General features: G+C 44.9%; 2 protein-coding genes across 3 annotated transcripts; one reads left to right on the top strand and one right to left on the bottom strand.

The window, feature by feature from the left end:
* Positions 1-1141: 1141 nt before the first annotated feature.
* On the bottom strand, positions 1142-21057 carry LOC128419820 (F-box only protein 44-like). The gene is made up of 6 exons (XM_053400973.1): positions 20926-21057; positions 17051-17317; positions 13294-13471; positions 12964-13059; positions 3524-3644; positions 1142-1396 (listed from the first exon to the last, which is right to left on the bottom strand). The coding sequence occupies exons 2-6, from the start codon at positions 17289-17291 to the stop codon at positions 1181-1183; spliced, it is 852 nt and encodes a 283-aa protein (XP_053256948.1). The 5' UTR covers positions 17292-17317; positions 20926-21057; the 3' UTR covers positions 1142-1180.
* A 592-nt stretch (positions 21058-21649) lies between these two features.
* LOC128420413 (F-box only protein 6-like) lies at positions 21650-25526 on the top strand. Of its 2 annotated transcripts, none has more exons than XM_053402005.1 (3): positions 21650-21721; positions 24547-24825; positions 25360-25523. In XM_053402005.1, the coding sequence occupies exons 2-3, from the start codon at positions 24564-24566 to the stop codon at positions 25479-25481; spliced, it is 384 nt and encodes a 127-aa protein (XP_053257980.1). In that variant the 5' UTR covers positions 21650-21721; positions 24547-24563; the 3' UTR covers positions 25482-25523. The 2 variants fall into 2 exon arrangements, with proteins under 2 accessions (XP_053257980.1, XP_053257979.1); XM_053402004.1 differs by having other exon boundaries at positions 21665-21721; positions 24446-24825; positions 25360-25526.
* The last annotated feature ends 1270 nt before the right edge of the window (positions 25527-26796 follow it).

Here is a 26796-nt window from a genome sequence, read left to right as displayed (position 1 = left end):
TGGTGCTCCAGAGGGTAGGACCCAAATCAGTGGATTAAAGTTACGAGAAAGGGGATTCAGACTAAGTATCAAGAACAACTTTCTGACCCTAAGACCTGTTAAGCAGTGGAATGGACTCTTCTTCATTGGAGGTCTTTAAGCAGAGGTTGGATGGACATTTGTCATGTATGATCTAGATGAGATTCCTGCATTGTAGAGGGTTGGGCCAGATGACCCTTTGGGCCCATTCCAACTCAACTATTGTGTGTATTTAGAGGTAGATATATAGATATAGGTAAAGGACCCCTGGATGGTTAAGTCCAGTCAAAGGTGACTATGGGGTGAGGCGCTTATCTCGCTTTCAGGCCGAGGGAGTCGGCGTTTGTCTACATCTGGGTTGTGTGGCCAGCAGGACTAAACCACTTCTCGCACAACAGAACACTGTGATGGAAACCAGATCGCACGGAAATGCCATTTACCTTTCCGCTGCAGTGGTACCTATTTATCTACTTGCACTGGTGTGCTTTCAAACTGCTAGGTTGGCAGTGGGGGCTGGCAGTGCCCATTGGCACTGGTAGGGCAGTAGGTAGGGAGCCCACCTCTAGGTGGTGCCACGGCCAAAGACAGATGGAGAGCCAATGACAGGCAGAGCCTGAGGAGATTTCACCCCTCCCATATCCAAGAATCTGCTGATGTTCTCCGCTGATTCTCCAGAGAGGAGGGGCGGTTTTCTGCTCACTACTTATTCCGCTCCAGCCTCACATCAAAGAGAGAGAGAGAGAGACTGTGTGTGATCTCTGTATAGATAAGGTTGCTGCTAAGAGCAGCTGCAGACACTCAGTGCAGTTCAGCATTTTCCTTTTAGACCTCATTTAGCTCTGTATATAGTTATATATTATAGTTGTAGATAGAATAAAAAAGATATTCTACAGAGCTGCTCTCCGAGTGGTTTATGCTCTACTATACTCTGCTGTGTCAACGACTGTCTTCTTGTGGGAGTGAATCCGGTGCTCACAACTCTAAGCTGTGAGTCCACAGCACTTTGACCTGTTCCTGTGCAGAAGGTGGTCTCTGGAAGTGCTACCCAGCTCACTGGCCCAGTCGGGGCTGAAGTGGATGAGTCCAGTTGGTGGCACTGGCTCAGGGGTGATGCTGACAGAGCCTCCCCTTTATTGGTTGCAAGAAGACGGGGGGAGGGTCCTCACCAGTTGCATCCGCTGCCACTAGCGCCATCTTCGTCATCTGAGTTGGGAAAGGGCTCTATGAAGTCTTCATCCCAATTAAATGGCCCAAGAGTGACGCTGCTCCTGGTGACTCTTACGCTGTTCTCGGGCGGCTGGCCGCTCCCGTTTACAGCCAGGTGTTCAAAGAGGATGTAGCGGAGTCCAACCCGGCATTCGATAATCCCTTGCGAAATCTGAAGACAGGAGAGAAAGAGAGAGATGCTGAATACGGGGCAAGGATGCTGAGGTAGGAGGAAAACTACCCCCCTCAAAGGTAGGGGTCTTTGGGCTGAATGTGGCCCTCAAGCCTGGCCCCTGGATCTCCCCTCTGGACACTCCACTTACCAGTCCTGCTTGGCAGGTATTTTTAGGGGGCTGGGAGATCTCCCTGACCCCCCCACACTCAACCAATATGTCCTGCCAGATTACAAGGGATGCACAAATGTTCACTGTGCACTTGGATTCCTTCTTTTAGCATGGCAGCACTGATGTTTTGGAACTCCCTGCACATGATGTTTGTCAGGTGCCTTTGCTGTCCTTCTTTCAGTGCCCAGCTAACCTCTTTTTTCTTTTAGGCACATCCAAAGACATGCATATAATAATGTGCAACTTTGTTTTATAACATGCATGTTGTCTGATTTCGCCAGTAGTGATGTATGGAAGTGAGAGCTGGACCATAAAGAAGGCTGATCGTCAAAGAATTGATGCTTTTGAATTATGGTGTTGGAGGAGACTCTTGAGAGTCCCATGGACTGCAAGAAGATCAAACCTATCCATTCTTAAGGAAATCAGCCCTGAGTGCTCACTGGAAGGACAGAACCTGAAGCTGAGGCTCCAATACTTTGGCCACCTCATGAGAAGAGAAGACTCCCTGGAAAAGACCCTGATGTTGGGAAAGATGGAGGGCACAAGGAGAAGGGGACGACAGAGGACGAGATGGTTGGACAGTGTTCTCGAAGCTACAAACATAAGTTTGACCAAACTGCGGGAGGCAGTGGAAGACAGGAGTGCCTGGAGTGCTCTGCTCCATGGGATCACAAAGAGTCAGACACGACTAAACAACTAAACAACAACAACAATCTGATTTTGTTCCTATGTTGTACATTTTGGTTTTTTCATCTTCTTTCTCAGTCGTTAGAGCACGGGGCTCTTAATCCTGGGGTTGTGGATTCAAGCCCCATGTTGGGCAAAATATTCCTGCATTGCAGGGGGGTTGGACTAGATGACCCCCACGGTCCTTTCCAACTATGATTCTCTGAACTTGCTTTATCGATAATTTTGTGTATATCACATACAGGTTTTTTAATTTTGTTGTTGTTTAGTCGTTTCCGACTCTTCGTGACCCCATGGACCAGAGCACGCCAGGCACTCCTGTCTTCCACTGCCTCCCGCAGTTTGGTCAGACTCATGCTGGTAGCTTCGAGAACCCTGTCCAACCATCTCGTCCTCTGTCGTTCCCTTCTCCTTGTGCCCTCCATCTTTCCCAACATCAGGGTCTTTTCCAGGGAGTCTTCTCTTCTCATGAGGTGGCCAAAATATTGGAGCCTCAGCTTCACAATCTGTCCTTCCAGTGAGCACTCAGGGCTGATTTCCTTCAGAATGGACAGGTTTGATCTTCTTGTAGTCCATGGGACTCTCAAGAATCTCCTCCAGCGCCAGAATTCAAAAGCATCAATTCTTCAGCGATCAGCCTTCTTTATGGTCCAGCTCTCACTTCCATATATCACTACTGGGAAAACCATAGCTTTAACTATACGGGCCTTTGTTGGCAAGGTGATGTCTCTGCTTTTCAAGATGCTGTCTAGGTTTGTCATTGCTTTTCTCCCAAGAAGCAGGCGTCTTAATTTTGTGACTGCTGTCACCATCTGCAGTGATCATGGAGCCAAAGAAAGTATTCATTTCTTACTTTTATAGACCATGTTTTCTCCAAGGAGCTCAAGATGCCGTATATAACTCTCGCCTCCTCATTTTATCCCCGGGGAGGTAGGTTAGGCTTAGAGAAGACATTGAATGGGCTCAAGCTTCATGGCCAAGTGGGGATTCGAACCCTGGTCTCCCAGGTCATAGTCTTGACACTCTAACTAAAACACCACACTGGCTCCCTCCTTTTGTGATGACCACAAACTCCTTTAGATAAAAATAAATGAATAAGCACCCGCTTGCCCACTTCAACCTCTGCTCCTGCCCATCACTGGAATGTGGCCCCCAGAAGCCTGCATACAAGGGAATGCTGGCCCTCAGATCGATGAATCCTTCCCCCATCTACTGCAGGCTTTGCTTCTGCTCCCCACCCTAAGCATTTCCCACTGGGGCTTACAGACCCGACGCCAGCGTGGAGCTTCCGAACCGCGCCCTTCCGTATGGAGGATGTGGAGAAGCTGAAAGTCTGCATCCAACAGCTTCACACTAAGTTGATAGCGGCTGCCAGGGGGACAATAATAGCTGGGTTTTGTTGGGGGGGGGGGAGAAAAAACATCAGTTTGGGCAGAAACCAAACTAGGCATGATTTGAACACTCAACACCAAACCAAGAGTATATATCTCGCGACCGATAACCTCCAGATAAAAAAATCAAGGCAGCCTAGACCTTTTGATACAAATCTATTCCCATGTACTACTGCCTTTATCAGTAAGAGCATGGCTGAGGACCTTGAAATATTGGATCTTCCTCCATTATAGAGCCCTATCCCCTAATTCTATACTTTACGATCTTTTAAGTGATAGTGCAATCTACAATCTATCATCGATTTGTAGGAGAAAACTGTATTTGATAGGGCTCACTCTAACTGATTTTGAAATCTCTGATCCCAAAGATATATGGGAAATTATCAGGAAGACCCTCACAGAAAAAAGTGTTCTCGCCATGCTTGAGGTTGCAAAGCACAGCACCTGCTCTCCTATCCACCTAAATCTCCCTTTGTGTAGAGATTTCCAAAAGGGATACATGACAAATCTGAAGAAACATGAATCGTGTAGGCTGTTTATGTTGGCCAGATTTAACATGTTTCCCTCGGCGGTAGTGAGAGGAAGATACTTAGCTATCCCAGAATCAGAGCGTCTCTGCAAATGCAGAAAACAGGAACCCGATACTCTAGAGCATATATTCTTTTCCTGTGATTTTGGCAGCTATGCCAGAAGACAATTATTTGAGGCCCTAAAATTTAATAGACAGATTTTCACAAAAGGAACCCCGTAAGGGGCTCCGGAGTGAAGGAGGGGGAGCGGTGCTGTGGGTTCATCGCTCTTTCTGCGGAGGCGAAGCCGCGCGGCTGTCACGGATGAGCACTGACCTTTCTTCCAAGAAACATCGGGCTGAAACATCAAACCCGTGAGTAAGGACCTAAGACTTTACAAATTAAATCGGAAAATTTGGCTAAAAACGGGAGACGAGAAAGAGGAAGTCCGTCTTCCGACACTGCTTTCAAGATCAAAGCAGACGGTCTAAAGAGCGGAAAGCGCTGTGAACAGGGAAGCTTTGAAGCTTTAAATCGGGACTTTCGTGCACATTTGAATTTCACTTTTAAAGAATAAATACAGCATAAAATTGACCTGGAGCGGACACCCCAAGGGCAAGGGAAGACTCTAACCCCAAATTCCCGGGTGGCCGGGTAAAGTTCTTTAAACTGCGGAACTGTTGCAAGCTTCCAGATACTTTTGTAACTTTTGAGCTCATCTAGCTGAAGTGGATACAATTGCAGGCACCTTGCTGGAACTTTGTTATATGTTGAAAAGGGCTCTGCAGGACTTTTTTTTTTTTAGCGTGCTGGAACTAATTTGCTTTTAAAATTGTTTTTAAAGTTGGAACAAAGAGACTTTAATTCTGGAAAGTTACCTTCTTCTTACTAAAACTTTGGTGGCACTCCCCCTAGAGGACATTGGGAATACAGAGGCCTGGGAAAGTTTTTTTTGTTTACCTTCTCTCAATAGACTGTTTTTAATTCTGGACTTGCCTTTCCCATGGGATTACAACACTTGACCTTGAACGTTGACTGATGAGTGGCACAGGAAAGACAAGAGCAGCCAAAGCTAAGGAAGCTAAGGAGAAAGAGAAAGCAAAAAAGCAAGCACAGCTTTTGCAAACAACTTTAACTCAGGGACGTAGATTATCAGTTCCAGCTGTGCTTGCGACACAAAAAGTAGAAACCGAAAAGCCTGAAAAATCTGAAGAGGAAGATATGGCAGCAGGAGGAGCTGAGGCAGTACTGAAACAAGTTTTGGAACAACTGTCAGCAATAAATCAAAAAATTGATAACCAATCAACAAAAATTGACCAAGCAACATCCTCGATTCAGAAATTGACAGATCAGGTTTCCCAACATACTCAAGCAATTGAAAAATTGCAAGGAGCAACAGAAGAGAATCGTAAACTGGCAGGGGAAGCCGTTCAAATTGCAACATCAGCTAAAAAAGAAGTCGAGGAAGTTAAAGCGGAAGTCAAGCCTCTTCATAAACAGATAGGGGACCAACAAACCTATCTCTCGTTGGTGGAATTGAAAAATCGCGAGACCAACCTTAGACTAAGGGCAGTCCCAGAAATTGAACAAGAAGATTTGAAAGGACTTTTGACAACAGAGTTTACAAAGTTCTGGGACTTAAAAGAAGAAATTGATTTTAAAATTGTATCGGCTTTTCGGTTGGGAAGATTAGTAAGAAAAGATAGATCCAGAGACTGCTTAATAGCTTTGAGATCAAGGGAGGAGAGAGACAAAATACTAGGCCTACACTTCAAAAACTCAATTGTGATACAAGAGAAAAGGGTGGAAATTTATCGAGATATTCCTAAACAGTTATTGGACTTGAGAGCCACCTACTCAGATTTGGCTAAGTTACTGAGACTCAACACAATTCCTTATAGGTGGGAGTTCCCACAAGGGCTATCATTCACTTACAAACAGAAGAAGGTTAAAATAAGATCACCAGAGGACTTACAAAAGTTCCAGCACGACCACGGAGAAGACCTCCAAAAAGAAGCAGCAGCTAATTGGCCTATACCCAACCCAGGTGGAGCAATACCTGCACCTTCGGAACCAGAGGAGAAAGAAGATACACCGCTCTAGGTGTAGCAGAATAGTTCAGGATGTCTCTGCGGCTACTCAGTTGGAATATAAATGGCGGAAATTCCCCGGAGAAAAGAAGGAGGTTATTTCACATATTGAAGAAAGAACAATTGGACATTATTTGCCTACAAGAAACCCATGTGACCAGGCTCCACAGGAAGGTTTTGGTAAATAAAAGATTAGGCCAAGAATTTATTTCGTCTGACAAAGTAAAGAAAAGAGGAGTGGTGATCTATGCTAAGGAGAGCCTGATACCCAAATTTCTATTTAAGGATGAACAAGGAAGAATTTTGGCAATTGAAATTCAAACCCAAGGAGAAAAAATATTGATATTAGGAATTTATGCCCCAAATGACGGGAAATCAGAATTTTTCAAGAAGCTGCATGAGACGTTGCTGGACTATCTGGACTATGCTAACATCATAATGATGGGAGATATGAATGGAGTGGTGTCTACACATATGGATAAGTCTTACAACCAAAACTTAACATCTGATGGCAGACTGCCTAAAACTTTTTTCGAACTGACTGACAATCTGGATTTGATTGACATATGGAGGACAAAGAACCCCCTAGGTAAAGAAGGAACTTTTTTCTCTGAGGCCCACCTGTCTTGGTCAAGGATCGACCAAATCTGGACCTCCAGGGGGCTGGCACCCAAGACTAAAAAGGTGGAAATCTGCCCAAAAACATGCTCCGACCACAACGCCTTGAAAATAGAACTTAGATTAACTCAACCCGGTTCCTTCAGATGGAGAATGAATGACACACTACTAAGAGATCAAGAGATTGTGAAAAAGGCCCAAAAAACATTAAAGGACTATTTTGAGATAAATCTGAATACTACAGTTGAAAAAAGAACGATCTGGGACGCAAGTAAAGCTGTTATGAGAGGGTTTCTGATACAACAGAATTCAATCAAGAAAAAACTCTGGAACGGAAAGAAGGACAAAATATTGGAGAAAATACACCAAGGAGAAAAAAAACTGAGAACCAAACCAAAGTCCAAGGAGGTGCTGAGAGAAATTAAATTCCACCAAGCAGAATACTCAAAATTGATCAATCAGGAGATTGAATGGAAAATAAAACAGATGAAGCAAAGATCTTTTGAATCAGCAAATAAATGTGGAAAGCTGCTAGCTTGGCAGCTGAAAAAAAGACAAAAGCTAAACACGATAACAAATTTAGAGATTGATGGAAGGACCGTACAGAAACCAGAAGAAATTAGGAGGTGCTTCCACAGATACTTCAAAGAACTGTATGCACAGGGGCCCCAGAAAGAATCAGAGATAGATCAATTTTTAAAGATAAATGGACTATCAAAAATAACTCAAGATAAAAGATCAATCTTGAACTCTATAATAACCACACAGGAAATTGAAGGTGCCATTCAGAATATGCAACTAGGCAAATCTCCAGGCCCGGATGGACTTACCTCCAAATATTACAAGGTTCTGAAGGACTATTTGATACAACCTTTGTTGGAGGTATGTAACCAGATTATGGATGGGAAGAGGGCACCAGAAACGTGGAAAGAAGCCTTCATCACATTGATACCTAAGTCAGAATCTGAAAAGACTCAGCTTAAAAACTACCGCCCCATCTCACTCCTAAATGTGGATTACAAAATATTTGCAGACATTTTGGCAAATAGACTTAAAAAAGTCTTAAATGAAGTAATTCATAAAGACCAAGCTGGCTTTCTCCCTGGTAGACATTTATATGAGAACACTAGAAACATCATTGACATTTTAGAACTTTTGCAGACTAACAGGAACATAAGGGCGGTGTTAATCTTTATTGATGCGGAGAAAGCATTTGACAATATATCTTGGATGTTTATGAAGAAGAACTTGGAGGGGATGGGAGTGGGACGGGGGTTTGAGAATGGATTACATGCAATCTATTCAGAACAAAAAGCTAAATTAATAGTGAACAATGTGGTGACGGAGGAATTTAAAATTGAAAAAGGGACACGACAAGGGTGCCCTCTATCCCCTCTGTTATTTATTTCAGTCCTGGAGGTGCTATTGAATATGATCAGAGAGGACCGGTTGGTACAAGGGATAGAGGTCGGAGTGAAACAATATAAACTGAAAGCTTTTGCAGATGACCTAGTTTTGACACTGCAGGAGCCAGAATCCAGTACAAAAAGAGTTCTCGAACTTATATCTGAATTTGGTCGGGTGGCGGGATTTAGGTTGAATAAACAAAAAACTAAGGTTCTGACCAAAAATTTAACAATTACAGAAACAGAGGGGTTTCAGAGAGAAACAGAACTGAATGTGGTTAAAAAAGTGAAATACCTTGGGATCTATTTGTCCTCCAAGAATTTGAATTTATTTAAGGATAATTATGAGAAATGTTGGTTGGAAGTTAAAAAGGATTTAGAAATTTGGTCAAGATTGAAACTTTCCTTGTTGGGAAGAATTGCAGCTATAAAAATGAATGTGTTGCCGAAAATGTTATTTTTGTTTCAAACCTTACAGATCGTGGACAGAGTGGATTGCTTTGGAAAATGGCAGAAGGATATATCTAGATTTATCTGGCAGGGCAAAAAGCCCCGAATAAAGTTCAAAATATTAACAGATTCGAAAGAAAGAGGGGGGTTTGCCCTGCCGGACTTGAGGTTGTATTATGAAGCTGCAGCCTTCTGCTGGCTGAAAGATTGGTTTTTGTTGGAAAACACCGATGTCCTAGATCTGGAAGGTTTTAATAATGCTTTTGGATGGCACGCATACCTATGGTACGACAAGGTTAAAGCACATAAATTGTTTAAAAGCCACATTGTCAGAAAAGCAATTTTTGCAGTCTGGATGAAATATAAAGACTTACTAGAGAGTAAAACTCCGAGGTGGCTATCACCAGTGGAGGCCAAGGCCCGAAAAAGACCCAATATGGAGGCCTATTGGCCGAAATATTGGGAATTGACTGAAAAAATTGGAGACAATTGGAAGTTGCAGAGCCAGGACAAACTAAAAAATAAGGTGCGAGACTGGCTACATTATGCTCAAATTCAAGAGGTTTTCAAAATGGACAAAAAAGTTGGTTTCCAGGTGGAAAAGTCGAAACTAGAGACAGAATTGTTAGAACCAAAGACAAAGCTGTTATCTAGAATGTATAACTTGCTGCTTATGTGGAATTTACAGGATGAGACAGTTAAATCTGCTATGATTAAATGGGCACAGGATGTTGGACACAACATTATGTTTGAAGACTGGGAAAGGTTATGGAACACCGGAATGAAATTTACGGCCAGTACGGCCTTGAAGGAAAACATTATGAAAATGATATACCGGTGGTACATGACCCCAGTCAAGTTAGCTAAGATACATCACCTGTCTGACAATAAATGTTGGAAGTGTAAGGAAGCAGAGGGGACTTTCTTTCACCTCTGGTGGACATGCCCAAAGGTTAAGGCTTTCTGGGAAATGATTTACAATGAGTTGAAAAAGGTATTTAGGTATACCTTTCCCAAGAAACCAGAGGCCTTCCTGTTGGGCATGGTAGACCAGAAGGTGTTAAAGAAGGACAGAACTTTGTTTATGTATGCTAGTACAGCAGCAAGAATACTCATCGCAAAGAACTGGAAGACACAAGATTTACCCACGCTGGAGGAATGGCAGACGCAGTTGATGGACTACATGGAGATAGCTGAACTGACCGGCAGAATCCGAGATTTGGATGTAGAAACAATTGAGGTGGACTGGAAAAAGTTTAAAGACTACTTGCAAAAGTATTACAAACTGTATGAATCTTAAGACGGTGCATGATTTGAAAATGATACGCTTTAGCAATTATGATTAAGTAAATAGTAAACTAAGTGATAAAAGAGAAAAGGAGATAATATGAAATTGAACATGTTACGTTTATTTTAAAGGTATAAAAATTCTGACATAATACATTGAATATAGATACATAACATGTAAAAGTTACAATAAGGTATGACATAAGGTAACAAATTGCTGACATTGTTAATATAAAGAACGCAGAATCGGAAGGGGTGGGGAAGTCCAAATTGGGATTTTTGTTAAAAAAAAAAAAAAATGGTTTCTTGTAAACTCCTTGTTTGTAATGTATAAAATTTGGAAAGAAACGTAATAAAAAATATTATAAAAAAAAAAATAAAATTTAATAGACAGATTTTTACACAACCAACTGTTCAGGACCTGCTGGCGGACAGCGATGATAAAATTACTTTAATAGCGGCTGAATTTTTAAGTGCTGTCCATGAAGAAAGAATGGGCCATGATAAAGAGACTTAGTGGTTTTTAATGGTAGGTGAAGTTGTTGTGTTGTATTATATTATTTATGTACATCGATTTATTTCTTGGAGTTAAGAATAGGACTGGGATAAATTGTGTTCGCTGAGCCCGTATTTTATACAGTCTGTATATGATGTTTGTTTGTTAATGTGAGGTGTGCTATGCCTAATAAAGGATTTTGAATTTGAATTTGAATTTGAATATTCCCATGTACTTGAATGTACAACTTTAAAACAGTTACTTCTAATAAATAATAATTAGTAGTAATATAGCCAATAATGGCGAATGGCTGTACGCTTATATACATCAATCAGTTTCATGCATGAATACGGCTTTCAATGGCCATTATTATTATATTATTATCACAGTCATACCTCGGGATAAATGTGCTTCAAGTTAAGTATTTTTGGGTTGCGCTCCGCGGCGACCCGGAAGTAACGGAGCGTGTCACCGCACGCACATGTGCAGACAGTAAAAATGACATCACGTGCATGTGCGGAAGCAGCGAAACGCGACCCGCGCAGACGTGGGCTGCATTCACTTCAGGACGCGAATGGGATTCTGAAACGGATCCCGTTCGCATCCCGAGGTACCACTGTATTATATTTCTATAATGCCCTATACGCGAAGGTCTCAGGGCGGTTACAACATAAAATCGCAATATAAAACCACAAAACACATAATGAAAATATAAACAAAAACAACCCACTACATTTTAAAAGGACATCGGGTGTTAGTCAGCCAAAGGCCTGATTAAAGAGGAACGCTTTTGCCTGGCGCCTAAAGGTGTATAATGAAGGAGCTAGGCGAACCTCCCTGGGGAGAGCATTCCACAGATGGGGAGCCACTACAGAGGAGGCCCCGTTCTCATGTTGCCACGCTCCGGGCCTCTTGAGGAGGCGGCACACGATGGAGGCCCTTGGAAGATGATCTCAGGGTCTGGCTAGGTTCAAATGGAGAGAGGTGGTTCTTGAAGCTACCAGCCATGGTATCTGTGTTCTCTCTCCACTTTCAAGAGGTGGGACACATTTGAATACCAGTTGCACAAGGAGGCTGGACTAGACGGGTCATTGGCCTGATCTAGGAGGGCTCTTCTTATGTTTGTATGCAAATATATTATTTGGTGTGTCTATAAAACATAAGAAGAGCCTGCTAGATCAAGCCAATGGACCATCCAGTCCAGCGTCCTGTTCTCACAGTGGCCAACCAGATGCCCATTATGGGAAACCTAAAAGCAGGACCCGAGTACGAAAACCCTCTCCCTTCCTGCCTTTCCAGCAGTTGTTATTCAGAAGCATCGCTATGTCTGACTGTGCCATTCATGTCTTCCTGCAGGCCCTTTAAGGAGGATCTTATCTCAGTGAGGCACAGCTTGCTCAGGAAATTCAAGGCCTGCAAAGCTGCAAAAAGGCTCAGGGTGCTAACAAAACAAGGTTATTTATATATGCTACTACTGCGGCGGCCCGTGTTTTGTTAGCCCCCAAATGGAAAACGAGCAAGGTCCCAACCAAAGAAGAGTGGCAATTTAAACTGCGCAGCTTGCGGACTTAACATATAGAAGAAGAGAACATATGCTTAAAGAAGATTGGAAAATGTTTGTTGAATAGATGGGGGGGAATTGTGTGCACTCAAAAACATTGGCAGCATTAAGATAAATTCAACAGCGCAAATAAGTTTGGATGAATGCAATAATGGAAAACTGAATGGTTCAGTTTATCTAAAATATGCAGGGATTTATGTTATGCAAAATGAACCATGGAAAGAGAAGGAGGGAAGGAATTGATATTTTAAGGTTGTTTAAATGAATATTATAAAATGTAAAACAAAAAAATTATTGGGGGGGAGGAAGGCTCAGAGTGGATGAACAGTGTTCTATAACCTTAGGTGGTTGGACTACAAGTCCCATCATCCCCAGCACACCAATAGTGAGGGATGATGGCAGTAGTAGTCCAGTAACACTAGGAAACCCAAGGTTGAAGAGCGTTGGGTTGGAGCACATTGCCAGCTTTGGAGCTGTCTGGAATCCTACCAGATCCTGCTTTTCAGGTTTCTACATTTTACTGATTTTACAATCATTTTAACATTTCAAAACTTGGCTTCCTTCCCCCTCTTCCTGCGGTTCCTTACGTTCATTTTTAATATCTTCTGTATATCCAAATTAACTTAATTTAATCATTTGTTCATTTATTTTAAATATATTTAAGACAGATGAATAAATGAGCAAATTGTATGTAATTGCAGGTTATTACAACAATCCTGCCAATGTTCTGTTTACAATTTATCTGTAAATATTAAATAGCCATTTCCTTTCTTTTGTTGTCTTGATCTCTTATTCTTCCGTTAAGTTTCCCCATGTCCGCATATTCCATACATTTTTGTTCTGTCCTTTGGACCACGCAGCCCCCCCCCCAATAACCAAGACTGGATGCGCTGAACCTACTATTCATTCACTGCGATGTTAGGTCTGGCTTCATCTATCAGCTCGTCCCAGTACCCAAGGTCCTTCAGGATGATGAGCTGAGCCTTGCTGCAGAGCCTGGAGCACAAAGGAACATCTTGCGTGAATGTTTGAAGGCGTTTGGAGGATGGATGGCGGTTGATGGATGGCCTGAGATCGAATCCCGACAAGACAGAAGTACTGTTTCTGGGGGACAGGGGGTGGACACATGTGTGGGGTTCCCTGGTCCCAAATGGGGTAACTGTGTTCCCGAGGGACCAGATTTGCAGCCAGGGAGTCATTTTGGACTCACAGCTGTCCACGGACACTCACCCGTCACATGCAGCAAAGCATCTGTTGACCCACTGTGGGGAGGAGTCTTTCTTTTTTGCGTAGGAATTCCTCTGGAGGAAACTTTCCATGGGGAGGGCTGCCAAATCCTCCTCGGACAGCTCCTCGGTTTTCCAGTGGCCCTCGGAAGGGACCCTCATCGCCCAGGAGTCCAGGCCCTCTGCGGAAACAAAACCAAAACCAAAATGACGGACATTGAAGGAGGAGGCTTTTGAGTCAGTGGAAGCAACAGAGGAGTCGGCAGCCAGACAAAGGAGAGGAACATGCGAGCCAGTGAGGGCAACAGGGGGGATGTTTTAGGCATGATGTACTGACATCACAGGACGCGGGTGGTTCTGTGGGTTAAACCACAGAGCCTAGGACTTGCCGATCAGAAGGTTGGCGGTTCGAATCCCTGCGACGGGGTGAGCTCCTGCTCCTCGGTCCCTGCTCCTGCCAACCTAGCAGTTCGAAAGCACGTCAAAGTGCAAGTAGATAAATAGGTACCGCTCCTGCGGGAAGGTAAACGGTGTTTCCGTGCGCTGCTCTGGTTTGCCAGAAGCGGCTTAGTCCTGCTGGCCACATGACCCAGAAGCTGTACGCCGGCTCCCTCGGCCAATAAAGCGAGATGAGCGCTGCAACCCCAGAGTCGGTCACGACTGGACCTAATGGTCAGGGGTCCCTTTACCTACTGACATCACACCCACAAGAAGAAGAAGAAGAGGAGGAGGAGGAGGAAGAAGAAGAAGAAGAAGAAGAAGAAGAAGAAGAAGAAGAAGAAGAAGAAGAAGAAGAATTTGGATTTGATATCCCACTTTATCACTACCCGAAGGAGTCTCAAAGCGGCTAACATTCTCCTTTCCCCTCCTCCCCCACAACAAACACTCTGTGAGGTGAGTGAGGCTGAGAGACTTCAGAGAAGTGTGACTAGCCCAAGGTCACCCAGCAGCTGCATGTGGAGGAGTGGAGACGCGAACCCGGTTCACGAGATTACGAGTCTACCACTCTTAACCACTACACCACACTGGCTCTCAAGCATCTCGCCTCCCTCCCTAAGTCAGGCAGAAGCTTCCTGGGCTTTGGAAAGGTGGTGTCAGGGTTTAATATGGTACTTTAATGCTCAAATATACCAGGAACATTTAGGGGAATAGCCTAGTACCTCTAGTCCACTGACCGACTGCCACTGAAGCCTTTCCCCATTATGCCTGGGCAATATATCGATATATCGCCCAGGACCATTATGTGGGGGCAGACCATGAAGACGGCTTCACTCAGCGGTATATCGCTGGTGAAACCGTCACCGCTCTGGAGTCCTTCTGCCTCCAGTGCCCAGAGGGAGAAACAAACTAGCTGGGAGCTGGAGGAAGATATACGGCTGGTGAAACTGCCATCGTACTCTGTCCAAGCAGAGGGAGAATCAAGCTGAACTGGCGAGGAGTTCCTTTCTCTGCTTCTTTAAACTGCTTGGCTGAGGAGCGAGCTGCTGCCCTTGCCTGAGCCAAGCTGTTTTACAGAGCCCTTGACCCACCAGCGGCTCGCATGAGCCAGCGGCAGGATGGGGGCTCTGTCAAAGTGCAACCCCTCCCCAGCTGAGAGAGCCCAGACCCCTGTTAAAGGAAAATGTTATGAAAATGATGTATAGATGGTACTTAACCCCTGCAAAACTAGCAAAGATTTACCACAAGATCTATGTTGGAAATGTAAAGATAAAGAAGGTACCTTTTACCATATGTGGTGGACTTGTCCCAAGGTGAAAGACTTCTGGGAAAAGGTTTATAATGAATTGGAAAAAATGTTGAAATATACATTTATTAAGAAACCAGAAGCCTTTCTACTTGGAATAACAGGTTTGGAATTGCCCAAGAAAGATGTCAGATTGTTTTTGTATGCCACAACTGCAGCTAGAATTTTGTTGGCCAAAAATTGGAAATTACAAGAAGTACCAACAGTGGAGGAATGGCAGATGAAGATGATGGACATTTGGGAGCTGGCCGACCTGACTGGTAGAATCCGCGAGCAGGAGGAGGAGGAGTACCAAGAGGAATGGAAGAAATTTAAAGACTATTTAGCTAAATATGTTAAGATAACTTAAATAGAATTACTTGCAAGTATCAGATCGGCCTAGGACTTAAATAAGTGATGTTGTAGAATACTATGGTAATAAAAATAAAAAATGAAATGAAAGAAAGATGTTAATCGACCAAGTAAATTTTATGTGAACTGCTACAATGATTTATATGGAAACTCAGCCAGGGGGACTTGAGGAAGTCACCCAACAATGTTAACAAAAGTGGAATTATTATAGCTAGGATAAATGTTTGTTTGTTTGTTTGTTTTTTGATGTTTTCTTTCTATTTGTTTGTTATAAATTTGGGAAACTAATAAAATACTTTTTGGGGGGAAAAAGAGAGCACCCAGACCCCGCTTGGCTGCCTTCCTCTGGGAGGGGGTGCTGTGCCTTTCCTCTCAGGAAGACGGAGCCCACCCTCCTGGTGGAAGGCAGCCAGGCGGTTTGGGGGCTCTTTGATGCCGCTGGGAGGCCCAGCACTCGCCAGCAGCCCCTCTCCACAAGGTGAAGACACCCAACGCCTTGCGCCCGGGAGGGTGGGCTGTGTCATTCCTCCTGGGGTGAATGACACCCCCACTGTAGGAAAGAGGCAGCACACCCGCACAAGCGAAGGCAGTCAAACGCACAGAGCCTGACAGGTTCCATGTGCTTGGCTATTGCTGCTAGGTTAGTCTTCGGGAGTGGGGGACGAGGGGGCAAGATAGCTCGCCTGCCCCCAATGCCAGCAAAGGTAGAGGCAGCTTGGGTCCTTGTGCTCCAGCACGAGCGACAGGGATGTTGGAGCTGGCTCCACCGGGGGCAGTTGTTCTCCCACCCCCAGCAGAGCCAGGCCAAGGGCCTCAGAACTGGCTCTGCTGTGGGCAGGAGCCCTTCCCCCCTCCAGCTGAGCAGCAGGCTGTATTGCCCCCAGCCTGCAAGGCACTGGACTGAAAAGGCCTCAGCTCCCACAATGAGATCTGTGGTGTTTTCACCCGGCACCTCACCGGCTGGGCCAATGCAGCTTTTTTCAAAATTGCGGTATATCGCCAAACCACGATGTTTGGCTGGCGATGCACCGCGATGTCGAAAACCCAGCATTGCTCGGCCTTGTTCCCCATCATTCGCAGCAAAGTGCCTTCCAAAAAAGGTAAAGGACCCCTGACAGTTAAGTCCAGTCGCAGACAACTCTGGGGCTGCGGCGCTCATCTCCCTTTACAGGCCGAGGGAGCTGGCGTTTGTCTGCAGACAGTTTTTCCGGGTCATGTGGCCAGCATGACTAAGCTGCTTCTGGCGCAACGGAACACCGAGACCAGAGCAGGGTACAGAAGCACCATTTACCTTCCCGCCGCAGCGGTACCTATTTATCTACTTGCACTTTTTGGCGTGCTTTCGAACTGCTAGGTTGGCAGGAGCAGGGACCGAGCAACGGGAGCTCACCCCGTCGGGATTCAAACCACCGACCTTCTGATCGTCAAGCCCAAGAGGCTCAGTGGTTTAGACCACAGCGCCACCCGCCTTCCAAAAGGGTCACGCAAATCATTTATCGGACTGTGACCATTTCCCTTTCCTTATTTATTAAATTTGTATACTGCCCTTCATCTGTAGATCTTGGGGATGTAAAAATGCAAGGTACCGAATACAAAATACATAATAAAAACAAATAACAGAAACCAAGCAATAACCCGCTCCTTCCCCAGCTGAATAGGGATGCACCTTTGCCGCAAGGATTCTTGATTAAGTTCTTCTCCCTGTGGGAGTAAATGAAGAAAGCCTTCGACTCTTGGGTCTCGGGTCCGCTCTTTCGCTGGAACTTAATCTTCCACAGCTCAGGGTCGTCCACCAGGCGTCGCCACTGGGAGCAAACCAGCCGGCAGTTGCAAAGTAGGTTCCTCGCTGGTACCCGGGCCAGCACCTCCAGCAGGACACGTTCAGGCAAGTCTCCGATAGTCAGCATCTTTCTTCAGAGTGGTCTTTCGGCCGCTTCCAGGGAAGAACCACAAGAGGGCGAGAATGAGAGAGAGAGAGAGAGAGAGAGAGAGAGAGAGAGAGAGAGAGAGAACAGCAGTGGGAAATACGTAGTTGTAAAGAGGAACGCTGCAACAAAATGTTGTAGCCACGTGCTTCATTCCTTTCCTGCTTCTTCCCCCTGGGTTTCTTTCTCTGCCCTAAGAGCCAGTTAAACATTCTGTGCTCTATCCACATCTACAGTGGTACCTCAGGTTACAGACGCTTCAGGTTACAGACTCTGCTAACCCAGAAATAGTACCTCGGGTTAAGAACTTTGCTTCAGGATGAGAACAGAAATCGTGCTCCGGTGGTGTGGCAGCCCCATTAGCTAAAGTGGTGCTTCAGGTTAAGAACAGTTTCAGGTTGAGAACGGACCTCCAGAACGAATTAAGTTCTTAACCCGAGGTAACACTGCATCTGTTGCCCCCTTTCATTCTTAGCTTTATTCTGCATTTTGTGTTGGCCATCAGGCAATGGCTTTTTCTACCTGCCCTGGCCCACCCTTCAGACCTAGGAGGAGCCTTTCCCAGACCATGCAGAAGCAGCTGGGAAGAGAGGAGTTCAGGGATATTTAAAAATTATTTATTTTTTATAAATTGTGTGTCTTGGCTTCTCAATTTGTATTGTGTTATTTTATGCACTTTTTTATTGATTATAGTTTAGAAACTGTTTATTGTAACAAACTGAGAGCGTTTGCAGATGATCTAGTATTAACTTTACAAGAGCCAGACACTAGTACAAAAAGAGTTTTGGAGTTAATACAAGTTTTTGGTCGAGTAGCAGGTTTTAAGCTGAATAAACAAAAAACGAAGGTACTGGAAAAAAATTTAACAGTTGTGGAAAGAGAGAGGTTTCAGAGTGAAACCGGACTAGTGGTAGCAAATAAAGTGAAATACCTGGGGATTAATTTAACACCTAAGAATGTGAATTTATTTAAAGACAATTATGAGAAATGTTGGACTGAAATTAAGAAAGATTTAGAAATATGGTCAAATTTGAGACTTTCCTTGTTAGGCCGAACTGCTGTTATTAAGATGAATGTTTTGCCAAGAATGTTGTTTTTGTTTCAAACATTGCAGATTGTGGACAAAATGGACTGTTTCAAGAGGTGGCAGAAAGATATATCTAGATTTGTCTGGCAGGGCAAAAAGCCCAGAATAAAATTTAAGATATTAACTGATGCAAAAGAAAGAGGGGGGTTTGCCCTGCCGGACTTAAAACTGTATTATGAATCAGCGGTTTTTTGCTGGCTGAAAGATTGGCTACTTCTTGAGAACACAGACATTTTGGACTTGGAAGGGTTCAATAACAGGTTTGGTTGGCATGCATATATATGGTATGACAAGGTAAAGACTCATAAAGGTTTCAAGAGTCATATTGTTAGGAAAGCACTATATAATGTCTGGATTCGGTATAAAGACTTGTTGGAAAATAAAACCCCCAGGTGGTTGTCACCAATGGAAGCAAAGGAAGTGAAAAAACTTAATATGGAATCCAAATGGCCAAAATATTGGGAAATTATAGAACAAGAGGGGGGAAAGGTGAAACTACAGAGTTACGAGAAATTGAAGTCCAAAGTAAGAGATTGGCTTCACTATTACCAGATAAATGAAGTATTCAAACAGGACAGGAAAATTGGCTTTCAGGTGGAAAGATCAAAATTAGAAACAGAATTGTTAGAACCCAATACTAAGAACTTGTCAAGAATGTACAACTTGCTGTTGAAATGGAATACACAGGATGAAACGGTTAAGTCAGCTATGATTAAATGGGCACAAGATATTGGTCATGACATTATGTTTGCTGACTGGGAACAGTTATGGACCACCGGTATAAAGTTTACGGCATGTAATGCCTTAAGAGAGAACATTATGAAAATGATTTATAGGTGGTACATGACCCCAGTCAAGCTTGCAAAAATCTATCATTTGCCCAATAATAAATGCTGGAGATGTAATGAAACTGAAGGTACTTTTTATCACCTTTGGTGGACGTGCCCAAGGATTAAGGTCTTCTGGGAAATGATCTATAATGAAATTAAGAAGGTGCTTAAGTGTACCTTTCATAAGAAACCAGAGGCTTTTCTCCTGGGCATGGTAGGCCAATTGGTGTCAAAGAAAGATAGGACGTTTTTTATGTATGCTACAACAGCAGCAAGAGTTCTTCTAGCAAAGTATTGGAAGACACAAGAACTACCCACGCTGGAAGAATGGCAGACAAAGGTGATTGACTATATGGGACTGGCTGAGATGACGGGCAGAATCCGTGAACAAGGGAAAGAGACGGTGGAAGAAGATTGGAAGAAATTTAAACTTTATCTTAAGAACTGTTGTAAAATTATTGAGTGTTAAAATGTCATGGGTAAGGTAAAGCAGATTTGCAGCGATAAATGATTGGGTAAGAGAAAAAGGTTAAAGAAAGGGAATTACAAGTAATCTAGATCAGGGGTTGCTGAAAAAGTTTAAAACAGGGATGCAGAAAAGGGAGGCATGGGGAAGTCGTCGAAATTGGGTATAAGGAAAAAAGGTTATGAAATTATACATGTTTATATGTTTGTTTGTTTTTGTATTGTTATTTGTAATGTCTTATAATATATGTTGGAAAATCAATAAAAAATTTTATATAAAAAAAAGGAACTGTTTATTGTAATTAAGAGTGAATTGTGCTTAATTCTTATTTGCTGATATTTAATTTCACTGTGCACTACTATATCCCAATGGGTTATTGAAGAACGCTTTATTGGATATAAGTTGTTCATTTTAAAGATGTGTTTTTATTATGACATAACTTTTGTATGTCATAATAATGGATTGGATCATATTGTTATAAAGTGCACAATCTTTTGTTATTTCTTCTGCTTGCAAACCACCCTGTGTATAGTGCTATAGAAAGGTGGGATACCAATTAAAAGTGAAATGAAATTAAATGAAGTGAAATTAAATCCAAAATTAGCATATTACATTTAGAAACCATTTAAATCAGCCCCACTCCCCAAATAAAACAGCACCCACCCAAGTTAAAACCCCATCCCCCGTTAAAATGTTAATTTAAGCAGGGTTATTATCAGGTTATATCCAACATCAGTTGCCTTCAGAGATGACCCATTAAAATGAGTGAAACTAGCTAACTTTGGCCCATTCATTTCAATGGGCCTATTCTGAGTAGCCCATTACTAACTATTGCATTTCACTGTTCTATATTGACATATTGGTACCCCCACGTTTCTCCGGCTATGGGTCTAACAGGGATCCTCTGGATAGGCCAATAAATTTAATTCTGAGCATCCCCACGGACCCCAAAACGCAATTACTCCATGCACGTGGCAACACTTCATAGCGAGGGGAGGGACTCCCATCACAAGTTCACACGTATCTGAAACCTTGGAAAAAAACACACGAACTTATACTTAGAGGGAAGAAAAGAAGGAGGGGTCACTCTGCACATGCTCAGAGGCCATGCCTTCACTTCTCCTACCGCAAACAGGTCCGGAGGGCAGGAGAGGGCGGACCCCCCTCCGATACAAACTGAAGCTCGCAGGCTCCACAACGTCCCCTCCCTCCAGAAAACAGCAACAGGCTTACCGGGGCTGGAAAATGCGCAAGAGCCACGCGGGAGCCACGCGGTACCCCAAGACACTCAACAGCCTTGCAGGAAAAAGAAAGCGAATGTGAACATGGGCGAGGGCGCAGGAAACTCTCGGGGAGCACCACCCCTTGGAGGCCGGGCGAGCAGGGGATTCGTGCCTTTGCGCACGATGATGCGCTTCTCGGATTGAGCGCGCCCCGGTCAAGGGCACAGGCTCTTCTCCAAAGAGCAACTGCAATTCCCAAGTCCACTTTTTCCTGAGTTTCCTGGGAAGGAAGTCTATCTGCCTGAGCTCAAGGAGGCTGACTTCCGGAGCACGGTTGCAGAAGGACCCTATAAAGCCTTCGCTGCCACGATGGAGAGCCCTGGCTTTAAAAAAAGCGCTATTATTATAAATACTGTAGCTTCCAAAAAATCCATGCACACCTCCAAGGAGCGATCCCCAAGTAAGGCTTATTTGCATAATATGAGGAGCCTCTCCTGTCGCCCCGCCCCGGATTAAATGAAGCCCTGGTGGCCAGAATCAGCTCGGAACCGAAGCGTTGCGCGCGCCTCTGCCTTTGCATCTGGAGACGCTTTAAGCTATTAAACGATTAAAGCGGGAGGGGAGGGACGGGGTTCCTTTGGAAGGAGCCAGCTGACGTCGAAGGGGTGTCATCGTTATGCAAATGAGTCAGGATTCCCCTCCTCGAGGCGGAGATTGGGTGGTGTTACCTCATATCAGGGCAGTTTCACTTCCTCCTTGTCTTCTGGGCGCAGAACCGGGCGGAGACGACTCTTTAAACCCCGGAGGTGAGGTGGGGCTTCCAGGTACCATGAGCTAGAGGGCGGGGGTGGTGGGTGATGGGGTAGATCCGTGGGAGGGTTTAATTAACAACACTTTTTAAAAATAAGGAACAGGGGAAATTTATAATTCCTCTTAAAAACCCATTGTAAACAGTTAAAATCGTTAGTTGGATTGGAGTAACACTTGTAGTTTAATGGTGAATTTTGGATATAATGGAGATGTAAAAGATCTGGATTATTATAATTAAAGAACAGGGGTCAGCAAACTTTTTCAGCAGGGGGCCAGTCCACTGTCCCTCAGACCTTGTGGGGGGCCGGACTATATATTTTTCTGGGGGGGAATGAAATAATTCCTATGCCCCACAAATAACCCAGGGATGCATTTTAAATAAAAGGACACATTCTAAAAACACGCTGATTCCTGGACCGTCTGCAGGCCGGATTTAGAAGGTGATTGGGCCGGATCCGGCCCCTGGGCCTTAGTTTGCCTATGCATGTAAAAGATGCAGGAGGAAAAGACTAAAGATAGAACCCACAAAGGGGAAGAGAGAAGTCCAGGAGATTCTTTGGAATCTTGTCTTTATGATGTATGTTGGACATGCGAGTGTAAAATGTTAATTCGAAAAACCAAATAAATAAATTTGCAAAAATAATAATAAAGCACTTTTGGAGGGAGGAACCAACAAAAACATTATTCTCATCATCTAAGTAAGCAAGCTTGCATTTCCGAGGGCAAGCTGTAAATAAGTATTTAGTATAAGTCAGTACGGTAAAAACGCCCACATCAGAAACAGTCTCCAAGAGCACAAGTGGCCACAGTTCCTCTGAGCAGGGAAAGAAGGAACTTTCCCCATGATCAGAAAATAAGAAGCAGTGATGGCCACCAACAGCGGAAGGCTGTGGATTCTCCTTCCTTGGAGGTTTTTAAGCAGAGCTGGGATGGCCATGGATGCTTTCGCTGGGATTCATTCTTGCCTTGCAGGGGGTTGAACTAGATGACCCTCGGGGTCCCTTCCAGCTCTAGGTAAAGGGACCCCTGACCATTAGGTCCAGTCATGGCTGACTCTGGGGTTGCAGCCCTCATCTCGCTTTCTTGGCCAAGGGGGCTGGCGTACAGCTTCCGGGTCATGTGGCCTGCATGACTAAGCCACTTTTGGCGAACCAGAGCAGCGCACGGAAACGCCGTTTACCTTCCCGCCAGAGTGGTACCTATTTATCTACTTGTAATTTGACGTGCTTTTGAACTGCTAGGTTGGCAGGAGCTGGGACCGAGCAACGGGAGCTCACCCCGTCATGGGGATTTGAACAGCGATCTTCTGATCGGCAAGTCCTAGGCTCTGTGGTTTAACCCTCAGTGCCAATCGTGTCCCCAGCATCTTCCAGCTCTACGATTCTATAATAACTTGGATGGCTTTAAAAGAGGACTAGGGAAACTCATGGAAGAAGATGAGGAGATCCGTGGCTGCTAGCCAGGATGGCTGTGCTTTGCCTTCACAGCTGGAGGCAGCAATGCTTCTGCATGTCAGTTGCTGGATGTGCTGTGCCTGAGGGTAACCCAAGAACCATGGTCCAGGTCCGGTCCAGAATCTGTAGGTTCCACTAGGAGTCAGTCCGACAGGGTCAAGGCAGGACACGAGGCAGGAACCCAGGCAAGGACAGGTACAGGATCTCAGGCAGGGTCTGGCATACAGCAATGTTGCTCCCGCAACCTGGGGCAGGGTCCGACAGCCTTTTATCTATGTCGGGGTAGCAGCCGGTCCTGATCCCCTGGTGACTCACCTCCCTTCTCGCCCGAAGGTGAGCACTCCTCCTGTATTCAGGTCTCTCCTTCTCTCAGACCTGAGTCTCTGCAGCTCGGGAGACGTCGGTGGGTTACTAGACCCAGAGGTCGCCTCAGCCTCCCCTGACCCAACCGGTAGTGGAGCAGCTGTAGGTGATGGCCCAGCTGAATGCAATGAGGTAATCCCCGCATCTGGAGCCAGGGCAGGCTCAGGCCCCTGACTCGGCCCAGCTGGTGTTTGTGGCAGGGGAGCCTGTGCAGACTGGGACCCTTCAGGATTAGGACTTATTTCAGATGATGCCTGAGGCAAAGGATCCGGTGCAGACTGAGACTCCTCTGGTTCCAGGTCCGAGCCCGAGTCCCAGGCCATCACATTGGAAACCACAGATGGTTCTCTGGCTTGTGGGCTTCCCTTGGAGGCATCTGTGAGAACAGGATGCTGGACTAGATGGAACATTGGCCTGATCCAGCAGGCTCTTCTCATGTCTCCATTACCTTGTTTAATCCTTATTTATTTATTTATTTTTAAATTTATTTATTTGGTTTTTCAAATTAAAAATTCACAGTCACATATCCAATGTACAACATAAAAACAAAATTCCAAGGAATCTCTTGGACTTCCCTCCTCCCCCTTTGTGGGTCTTATTGTTAATCATTTCCTCCAGCATCTCTTATGATAATCCAAAATCTTTTTTACCTCTCCATTGTGTCCAAAATTCACCATTAAACTACAAGTGATATTCCAATCCTACTAACGACTTTAACTGTTTACAATGGTTTTTATGGTAAGTTATAAATTTCCCCCATTCCCTATTAAAATTTTGGTCTTCCTGATTTCTGACTCTTCCAGCCATTTTGGCTATTTCGGCATAGTCCATCAACTGGATCTGCCATTCTTCTCTGGCGGGGACTTTATCTTCTTTCCATCTCTGTCTAATCCTCTTTTAAAGCCATCCGAATCTGCGGTCGTTGCTGCTTCTCGCGGGAGCGAATCCCAGAGTTTGAGATGCTTTCTCTTCCATTTCTTCCCCCGCCTCGTGGCCGCCCTCAGACCTTTCCCGAAGGAAGATGGTGAATATTGAGAACCTTCCCAAGGAGATGCTGCTGGAGATCTTCCTTCGGCTCCCTTCCTGGTTCCTCCTTCGCAGTTGCCGCCTGGTTTGCTCCGGGTGGCGAGACATGGTGGACACTCTGAACACGGGATGGAAAGAGAAGTGTGAGCAGGCCGGCTACCCACTTGGGGCGTTGGCTGGTGCTCTCCCTGACTGGAAGACTCTCTACATTCTTTGCAGAATGAAGAAGAACCTCATTAGGAATCCCTGCGGCGAAGGTGGGGAGCAAGAACATCTTCCAGACTTCTCCCGCACCATAAATCTTAATAATATAATAATAATTTTTATTTATACCCTGCCCTTCCCGGTTCAAAAACCGGGCTCAGGGCGGCTAACAACAAATTTAAAACATTTAATTATAAAAGCAGCATAAAATACAGTATAAAAACATGAATAACCATAAAATTCAAAATTCAAAAAATAAGCATTAGATAGGGGCGCGGGTGGTGCTGTGGGTTAAACCACAGAGCCTCGGACTTGCTGATCAGAAGGTCGGCGGTTCGAATCCCCGGGACGGGGTGAGCTCCCGTTGCTCGGTCCCTGCTCCTGCCAACCTAGCAGTTTGAAAGCACGTCAAAGTGCAAGTAGAAAAATAGGTACCACTCTGGCGGGAAGGAAATAGTTTTGGTTGCCTCGGGTGATTACCTTTATCTGGAGACAGTGTTCGTGTGTAGGGAGTGCAGAAATCCCAGGTTCAATATCTGTATGTATCCTTTCCTTTCACTGTCCTTTTCTTTCTGGATTCGCCACAGAGGGCCTGAACTCCTGGCAAATTGGGCCAGATCAAGAAGAGGCCTGGGATGTAGGGAAGCTGTCAAGGGATGACTCTCCCTTTGAGGATGGAACATGGTGCTTTGGTGCATTTAGCGGGTAAGGAGCACATTCCCAATCAAATGAATTTGGGGTGGTGGTGGTATGTGTTTAATAATAATAATAATAATAATTATATATATATATATATATCCCGCCCTCCCCAGTCGAAGCCGGGCTCAAGGCAGCTAACAACAATAAAATAATACAAGATTCTAAAATCATTTCATTATAAAATTAATTCAAATCAAATTAATGGCAACCATTGGGCTAGAGTTCTGTGAAGATTGCCAAAGGAGGAAGTCAGGCTGTGCCCTGGCCAAAGGCCTGGTGGAACAGCTCTGTCTTGCAGGCCCTGCGGCAAGATGTCAAGTCCCGCAGGGCCCTAGTCTCTTGTGACAGAGCGTTCCACCAGATCGGAGCCACAGCCGAAAAAGCCCTGGCTCTGGTTGAGGCCAGCCTAACCTCTCTGTGGCCTGGGACCTCCAAGATGTTTTTGTTTGAAGACCGTAATTTCCTCTGTGGGACATACTAGGAGAGGTGGTCCCGTAGGTACGAGGGTCCTAGGCCGCATAGGGCTTTAAAGGTCAAAACCAGCACCTTAAACCTGATCCTGTACTCCACCGGGAGCCAGTGCAGCTGGTATAGCACCGGGTGAATGTGATCTCCTTACGGGGTCCTCGCTGCGGCATTCTGCACGCGCTGGAGTTTCTGGGTCAGTCTCAAGGGCAGCCCCACGTAGAGTGATTTACAATAATCCAGTCTGGAGGTGACCGTTGCATGGATCATGTGGCTAGGTCAGGGCGAGAGAGGTAAGGAGCTTAGCAGTTACTTATTTGTCCAGTGGGAGTTTGCTATGGGGAGTTGAAACTTTGCATGCTTTCGTGGAGGGTAAAAGCTTCTGAGTTGGGTCGTTGAGTTTGTCAAAGTCAGTAGGGCATGTGTTTAGAAACTGGTGCCCACATTTTGATTTTCCTCTTCCCTCCCTGTCCCTTCTCTCTCTTGTGTGCTGCAGATTGCAAGCAAGTGCTGCAGATTGAAAGCCTGCAAGAAGGGGTGGTCTAGTTTTCAGTTTCAGTTCTGTGTAAGCTGATCTGGGGGCTTTTTTGGCTGAAAAGCAGGGCACAGATACCCTTTGTTGTTGTTTAGTCGTTTAGTCGTGTCCGACACTTCGTGACCCCATGGACCAGAACACGCCAGGCACTTCTGTCTTCCACTGCCTCCCACAGTTTGGTCAAACTCATGCTGGTAGCTTTGAGAACACTGTCCAACCATCTCGTCCTCTGTCGTCCCCTTCTCCTTGTGCCCTCCATCTTTCCCAACATCAGGGTCTTTTCCAGGGAGTCTTCTCTTCTCATGAGGTGGCCAAAATATTGGAG

Source organism: Podarcis raffonei, chromosome 8 (assembly GCF_027172205.1).
Source record: "Podarcis raffonei isolate rPodRaf1 chromosome 8, rPodRaf1.pri, whole genome shotgun sequence".
NCBI lineage: Eukaryota > Metazoa > Chordata > Lepidosauria > Squamata > Lacertidae > Podarcis > Podarcis raffonei.
This window is presented reverse-complemented; position numbering and strand designations above follow the sequence as displayed.

What these genes read in the sequence shown, in the direction of transcription:
- LOC128420413 (XM_053402004.1), top strand. Translation starts at nt 24,564, where the DNA reads ATGGTGAATATTGAGAACCTTCCCAAGGAGATGCTGCTGGAGATCTTC. An exon ending in TAGGAATCCCTGCGGCGAAG is followed by an intron (nt 24,826 to 25,359) that starts GTGGGGAGCAAG and finishes GATTCGCCACAG; the next exon opens with AGGGCCTGAACTCCTGGCAA.
- LOC128419820 (XM_053400973.1), bottom strand. Translation starts at nt 17,291, where the DNA reads ATGCTGACTATCGGAGACTTGCCTGAACGTGTCCTGCTGGAGGTGCTG. An exon ending in CAAGAATCCTTGCGGCAAAG is followed by an intron (nt 13,472 to 17,050) that starts GTGCATCCCTAT and finishes TTGTTTCCGCAG; the next exon opens with AGGGCCTGGACTCCTGGGCG. An exon ending in TGCTTTGCTGCATGTGACGG is followed by an intron (nt 13,060 to 13,293) that starts GTGAGTGTCCGT and finishes TTTGTGCTCCAG; the next exon opens with GCTCTGCAGCAAGGCTCAGC.